The sequence below is a fragment of the Pteronotus mesoamericanus genome, unplaced genomic scaffold (genome assembly GCF_021234165.1).
Source record: "Pteronotus mesoamericanus isolate MK-2021 breed Mesoamerican mustached bat unplaced genomic scaffold, CSHL_Meso_final contig_311, whole genome shotgun sequence".
Taxonomy (NCBI): Eukaryota; Metazoa; Chordata; class Mammalia; order Chiroptera; family Mormoopidae; genus Pteronotus; species Pteronotus mesoamericanus.
Genome location: NW_026555132.1, coordinates 2,246,754 through 2,254,003, shown reverse-complemented (window position 1 = coordinate 2,254,003; position 7,250 = coordinate 2,246,754). Strand labels below are relative to the sequence as shown.

The following is a 7,250-nucleotide window of genomic DNA, read 5'->3' as shown; positions in this document are numbered from 1 at the left end:
CACATTTTATATTCCTTGTAGGGTCACCTGAGCGACCAGCTTGGGATCTGCTTCAGACTGGATTATCAAAGTTTATGAAAACAGGTTATCAATAACACCGTTGATGATAGGCCACCAAGAAGAAAAGACTTGTTTTTTTAAAACTAAGTTTACTTTATTACATTAATTTTACACAGTAAAAGAATATGAAATGCAGAGTTGTCTAAATTCTCTTGCTGATCCTCTTGAAGACAATGTCACCCAACGTCATGGTCTGAAAGTAAGAAAAGAAATCATGCACAGTCCATCTGAGGTTGAATTGTAAAAGATAACAAAGCCATGACAATGGCTTTAAATAACTACCCAAAGGTTCCTCTGCTTTTTATAGGATGAGAGAAAGTGTTGGCAATTTTTTCTAAAATCCCATGCCAAGTTTTTGTCCCTTTACTTCCTCATGTGGAGAGTGGTCCTGACTCTTACTGAATTCCTTTCTACATTAATGGCTGTGAGAGCAAGGCCATCAAAACTAGTCTTGCCCAATCCAATTTCCCAAAGTGTCATTGAGTGCCTGCTATGTACCAAATGTTTGTTATATAGCAAGGACACATGTACGTGGAAACACTTAGGTACGAGCCTGGAACATAGTGAGTAAGGGACAATTTTCCTCCCCAATCTGTGAAACATATAAAAACATTGGATTTCTTGCACTCATCAGTTTTTAAGTTTTTGAGGCATGTTCTTTTCTCCTCCTGCCCGTCCCTCGCACTGATTCTCTTGAACAAGACTGCGACAATGATGTGGGGTAAGGTCATCAGAGTTAAAAAGGAGTCTCCTAGCTTCAGTAGCAATGGAATGGGATAGAAAGATTTGGGTTTGAACCTTGGTTCTACACCTTATTGTAGATGACATTGGACAAGTCAACTTGTCTATTAAATCCTTCATCCTGCCTCCCTCACAGGAGATGTGAAGATTAGAGGAGGAGGAGAATATTAAATGACATTGGTCAGGGCTAAGTCAAAGACAGATCATTGCCTTCTTGAACCTCCTGCTCTGCTGTGAATGTACTGGGGTGGGGTGCTGGGACCATGTGTTTCATGGTTGACTCTCATACTCTCCCTACTTGAGGGATTTGTCCACTTGAACTGAGTGATGACAGACTATTTGGGCACCATTCTGCATTCTGTTACTGCCTAAAACACAGCATGGGAGCAGGGAAGAGCCAGGGAGACATAACTGATGGAGAAACACTGTACTGAATCAGAGACAGACATGGCCAGCAGCCAGGCACTAAGGATGATGTGGCAGACAAAATGGGAGTGTGTCAGAGTCATAAGCTGCAATAAAATTGCCATGAGGATGATTCTCCTTATAAATGCCAAAAGGACAAAGGCCCTGGGCCTTTGAGTGCCCTGGGCTTGTAGGACACATAGAGGTCTCTGTGGCTTCCTGGTTAGTGCTGAGGCAGAAGAGAAGAGTTACAGCTAATAATTATTACAATATCATAAAATAGAAAAAACAATGAAAAGTCCCAACTTTTGGCCAAAGCCTTTCTAAAATGTGAGTTCTGTGTCAATGGGAAGGGTTATGCCATGAATCAGAGGGTCACAGAAGGAGGTGAATGGATTTCTGTCCTCAAGCCTATGAGGTGTCCTGTGGCTACACCACCGTGGAGACTGAAGAGGGTGGGCTGTGCATGACCCTGTGTCTCCTTCTGCCAATCACCTCTCTTCCCCATCTTATTTAGGTTTGGTGAAGGAAGAGTATGGCAATGAGGAAGAAGGAAGTGGGGAGGCTGGAGTTGGGAATCCTGACCAGGAAAGTGGTGGTGAAAGGACAGCCTGAGGGAACCAGGAGAAGTGAGGAAGTACCAGCTGGGGCCACTGCCAGCATATGTGTCTTCAGTGAATTTAAAAAGGGTGCCCTTTCCTCAAGACACTGTTCTTTTAACTGCTGGAAAGTGACCCTAATGCACTGTACTGGTTTTGTTTTTTTTTTTGTTAGGAACTTGATGGATTTTTTTTATTTTATTTACTTTTTAAATACATTTGTATTTAAATACATTTGTATTTTAAATACATTTGTACTGGTTTTGTTAGACTAATATTACTTACTAGGAGACGCTGCAAAATTATAATAAGTATGCAAATCTAATCTGCCTATAATGGGAGTGGCTCCCGCTAAGGTTGTGCAATGGAATGACAACCCTGTGAGGCAAACCCAATTCGGAGGAATCCTAGCTCTGCCATTCTCTGGCTATTTGTTGTCTCAGTTTCCCCATTTAGAAAACTCAGGGAAGATTGGAGAGAATGTGTATTAACTGCTTGGTATGTAACAGGTCCTCAGTTAGTGGTAGCAGAGACTGACAACAGGAAAGGTGGTGGGGAATGCTACTCCTCACTCTTGACCTTTTTTCTACCCTCAAGCACTGGGAGCAACAACCTCAGAGCATCAACTTACATTGATGATTGTGTCTCCGTTGAGTTCGGTCAAGGACTGGATGCCTTTGAAAGTTGTCACCAGTTTATTCTCACCTTCCTTCTGAATCACTGCCTGCAGGGGACAGAAGTGATGGCCTGTGAGGAATGGTCTGGGCAGGGGCAAGATCCTTGCTAATGAGACTGGTTCCCCTGCGTGGGTCCCTGCTTACAACAATCACACCATTCATTTTTATCTAAGACCAGACTCCCAGCTCTCTGGCTTTAAACAGAAGTGAGGTGCATTTAAGAACTAAAGAATATGTCAGGATTTCTTTTGTCAGACTTTTAATTTATGGTATGTAATTTAAAAATCAACATAAGGCACCTGTGTGGCTCAAATGCAAACACTAAAGTAAAATTGAGTAAAATCTCAATTCTCCAAGATAATGGAGGGGGGTAGTAGCAAAATTCAAAAACTGGCCAGCTGGGAGAACACATATTTTCCTTTGGTATGCATCATTCCTTCCAGCATGTTTACATTTCTTACTGTGGTATCCTTTTCAAGCTTTATGCATCCAGAGAGATAAGAGAAACATAGGAAGAAGTAACTGGGGGCAGAAGATACTGGCCAAGGTTAAAAATTTGTCTCAAAATGGACAATTGGAAAAGGTCTGTTGTAAAACCCTTGACCACCTGCCTCTTCCTATGGGCATATCAAAAGAATTTTTCTCCTAAATTTTATCACAGATTCTTGACCTGTAATGTTATATTTGGAGAAGTAGAAATAAAGCCTGGTTAGAAGAGATAAGAATACCAATGTACTGAGTCCAACACACAGGGTTGTCTGGAGGGGAGAAGTGAAGATGGCTGCTCACTGGTGTTGGCTGTGCTGGGGTTTGTGGAGTTTCTCAGGGAGGAAGAAAGATTCCGGGTGACAGGCACCCCAGTGCCTGGATCTCCCTGCCATCTCCCGCTGACCACTCGCACAGCGCACACCCAGCACTCATTACACACCTAAACCACAGCTTAGTGGAAGTGATGGTGCCCTGCTCAGTCTGGAGAGGGAGACTATGCCTATTTTACAGAGGAAGTAGCTGAGGCCAGGGGCTCTGTGATCACCATTGAAGGTCTGGCCTGAGTGTCTGCCTGAGGCCCTGGTATTCTGGTATTGCCAGCATGTCCTCCAGGAAGCCTCTCCCCATGACCACCAGCTCTATGCCTGGCAAAGCCCAATTTACTCTCTTTTGGACTCAAGAATGACCTGAGGGCTCTGTTAAGGTTTTTTTTTACTAACCCTCCTCTTGTCCACTGTTGGGCCTGGGGGAACCCAAGACTTACGTTCTTGCTTTGTGCCTTGTTCCCCATATCCTCCATATTGGGAGAGCTTGGATTCTTGGGCCAGAGCACCCATAGACAAAGACAGCTCTTAGGAAAGAAGCTCTTTGCATCTCCACTTCTCACTCCAGAAGTGAGTTCAAAGATATGGTATCCATTGTGGGAATTGTGAGGTGGGACCCTTGAGTGAGGAAGCCCTGGGACTGGGCTCCAAGGAAAGTCTGGAAACAGAGTGTGGCTTAAGGGACACCTCCTACCTTGACCTTCTCCCCAGTCATGGTCTCCAGCTCACATTCCTCCCCCAAGGTGAACTCATTGTGGATCACTTTGGACCCAGTGGTGATGGTGACCTTGAAGTGGTTCCCATTTTGCACGATTTCTGACACTCCCTTGATGTCCTTCCCCTTCTGGATGAGGTCATCAGGAAGACCTGGTGGGAACCATTTGAGATTTAGAGATGGGAAGAAGTGGGAGTCACAAGGTGATGGTCACAAGAAAAACTCTGTGGTATGGAGGGGGAGAGGGAGATGCTCCTCTTCCTGGAAGCCACAGTCATGTACTGGAGTCCTGTGGGCAACATGGGCTTTGACTTTTGAAAGGAAAGGCCAGGGGCCTGATTTGACCTGCCCTGGCCAGCTTGCTATGTTGCTAGTTGTTTTATAAAAAAGATACCCTTCTGGCCTGAAGAAGATCTCCCCTAGTGAACACCCTGGTTCTTGCTCATTTTCTTTTCTCACTCCTCCTCCTTTAACTCTCAGAAACTTTGCTTTTTGAGTATGAGTGTTTCATCCTGCACATCCAAGTTGATCAATACTGTTTCTTTTCCAAGCCAGGTCAGTCCTGAGAGTGAGATGGCAGGACAGAGGTCAAGAGGGGGAGTTATTAAAAATTATGCCAGAGCAACACACACACAGGCACTATCTTGGTAAACATCTGTCCACCTTGCCCTATTTTGACCTCTGCTGTCAAGTTTCTCAAGAAAGAGTTATCAGGAATCCCTTGTCCTGAGACAGAGCTTTACAAATTTCAGAGCATGCCTATGCTGTTACATTAATTGAGGTTGACAAAATCATGAGTGTTGATAATGTTGGGAGGGGTCTTGATCCACAGGTGAGGGATGTGAGACACAAAGGTGGCATAAATTGCCTTACCAGAGAAGATTCAAGCTCTCTGTTGGCTCCAAAGGTCCTCCTCTCTCTTTATCTGTTGTCTTTCCCACCATTCTCCTTCTTGGCCCTCGTCCTTATCATACTGCCCCTTTGCTCACAGGGCTTCCTCTACCTGAAGCACAATCCCCTTTTCCTGTCCCCTAGTGGACACCTGCTCATCTTCTAAGGGTTAGCCAAGGCTCACTTTCAGTACCATCAAACCTCCCTCCCATGCCTTCCCATGAGCACCACATCCTCCTGCACATCACTCTGATCACTCTGGTGGACACAGGGTGTTAAAGTGGGGTCTCTGGGAACAAGTGCTGGCTTCAAATCCTGCTGCAAACACTTGCTACCTGAGTGCCCTTGGTTGGGATTACTTAATCTTTCAAGGCTTCAGCTGCTTTGACTGTAAAGTGGAAAAAATAATAGTACCCAACTCAATATTTTTTATTGAGGATTCAGTGGGATATTGCACATCAATGATTTAGCACAGTGCCTAGCACTGAGTCAACCCTCAGGATACATTAGGAGGTTCTTTATTGTATTTATTTCTTCTTTTTTCTCTCTAAACTGTGGTTTTGGAAATGTGACTTATTGTTGTCTGTTTACCTTGTATCTGTCCAGAACAGTGTTAAGAAGATGATTGGCCTTGAATCAATGTTTGATAGAAGAATGAATGAATGAACAGGCTCACACAATGAATTACTAGAAGAGGTGGCCTCAATCCAAATCAGGCCCTGTTTCAGCATCCTTTCCACCTGCTTATGAAGTGGCCTTATCCACTGAGTACTAGCACAAGCTGCAAGTGACTGCAAAAGTAATAAGTATAACATGGCCCCGGTCTGCATAAAGCCTGACTCTCTCCTCTCATCCCAACATTGAGCCTACATTTGTGACTGGACACCACCTACTGGGCCAGACCTGTCACCACCTGGCTTACCGTTCAGCTTATCACTCACCAATTGCCTTCATGAAGGCCTCAAAGTTTTCCTGGCTCTGCAGTTGGTACTTGCCGGAGAAACTCATGGTGGCGATGAGGCTCCCTCCACAGTCGATCAGCACCTCGGCTACTGGGGCTGTCCAGTGTGGGCTGATTTATAAGAAGCTCTTCCCTCTGTGAATGTTGGCCATAGGTCTGCATCTGTCACCTTCTTTATGGCCATGTTCAAATATTAACTCGAGAGCAATGGTCAATGATAAAAAAAAATAGACACAGCAGAGATTTGCTCCAATTTAGCAAACATTAACAGTGTCAATCAAGCGCAAAGCCCTATGGCCCTGCAGCCTTTAAGGTGCTACTGTCCCATGAAATCTGTGGGTATATATGTGTATGTATACATATCTATGCACATATGATTGTATATGTTATATACAGTGTATGTTTCTAAAGCTAGACAAACATAAAAATACCAAGAACCCCTTTAAACTCAAAACCTCACCTTATTTACACAACCTTATGGTCTGTTTCCATCTTTATCATCACACAGACTTAAGTTTTACAAAGTTGTCATCAGCCCCTAAAGCTATTTTGTAGTCTGGCAATTTCTCCTCAACAAGTATGAGCTCCTCCACAGTCCAAACCAGCTTCCTTTTTGAAGTGTTAAAATGGTACATACTATAGGGAAGATGTAACCATGTAAACCAGCTGTGTGGAAATTGAGATGTATTTTATTTGGCAGATACAATGCAGTGGAAGAAAGAAGGTAGTACTTGCTGGGCCAGCTGAACACTTCAGGGGTGCCCATGACACCATGTTTGCTTTCTCTCTGCTTTCTATGCCTGTCTTTCCCTTTTCCACCTGTTCATCCCCTCTGAATTCTCCTGGCTCCTAGAGCATTTTGGAAATACCTATATTCTAATTTCTACTGGGATGATTTCTCTATGTATTCTTTTTCACTGTACTTCTTCCTTATTGTGCTTATTACCAATATCTGACACTTGTTAGGTGTCCAGTTAATGATGGGTCAGCAAATAAAGCCATCAAAAGATAATGGGGCCCTGGTTCTTACCATTAAGGAAAATAAGAGATATAAAGAGATATGGAGTAGTCAGTTTGGCACACTCCCTCAAATTGCAGAATCAGTGGGGCTGGCAAGCAAGGAGATTGGGGTACATGTGTTCGTGTACATTCTAATGGGGCTGTGCCTTGGCTGGGAGTCCATGTGAGGGCTGGCAATGTGTCACCCTAGGCTGAGAGCCAGCTACTCTCTTCCCACCCTATCCATTCTTTCTCCTTCCTCTGCAATCCTGCTCTGCCATTCCAGCCTGTGCCCGAGTAGATGGCAGATTCCAGACAGAGTTCTCTCCGTTTCCTGGACAGTTCTCTCCCCTGCGGGGGAATTCTGCCTGTTCCTGCAGCACAATCACC

General features: G+C 44.3%; 1 protein-coding gene across 1 annotated transcript; it reads right to left on the bottom strand.

Moving 5' to 3' along the window:
* Positions 1-202: 202 nt before the first annotated feature.
* On the bottom strand, positions 203-6,003 carry FABP1 (fatty acid binding protein 1). Its single transcript, XM_054575543.1, has 4 exons — positions 5,842-6,003; positions 3,989-4,161; positions 2,437-2,529; positions 203-253 (listed from the first exon to the last, which is right to left on the bottom strand). The coding sequence occupies exons 1-4, from the start codon at positions 5,906-5,908 to the stop codon at positions 203-205; spliced, it is 384 nt and encodes a 127-aa protein (XP_054431518.1). The 5' UTR covers positions 5,909-6,003.
* Positions 6,004-7,250: the final 1,247 nt, after the last annotated feature.

Excerpts from the sequence above, each read along its gene's own strand:
- FABP1 (XM_054575543.1), bottom strand. The coding sequence starts at position 5,908 with ATGAGTTTCTCCGGCAAGTACCAACTGCAGAGCCAGGAAAACTTTGAG. Across the intron at positions 4,162-5,841 it reads GGCCTTCATGAAGGCAATTG|GTCTTCCTGATGACCTCATC; the intron begins GTGAGTGATAAG and ends GGTTCCCACCAG. Across the intron at positions 254-2,436 it reads ACGGAGACACAATCATCAAT|ACCATGACGTTGGGTGACAT; the intron begins GTAAGTTGATGC and ends TCTTACTTTCAG.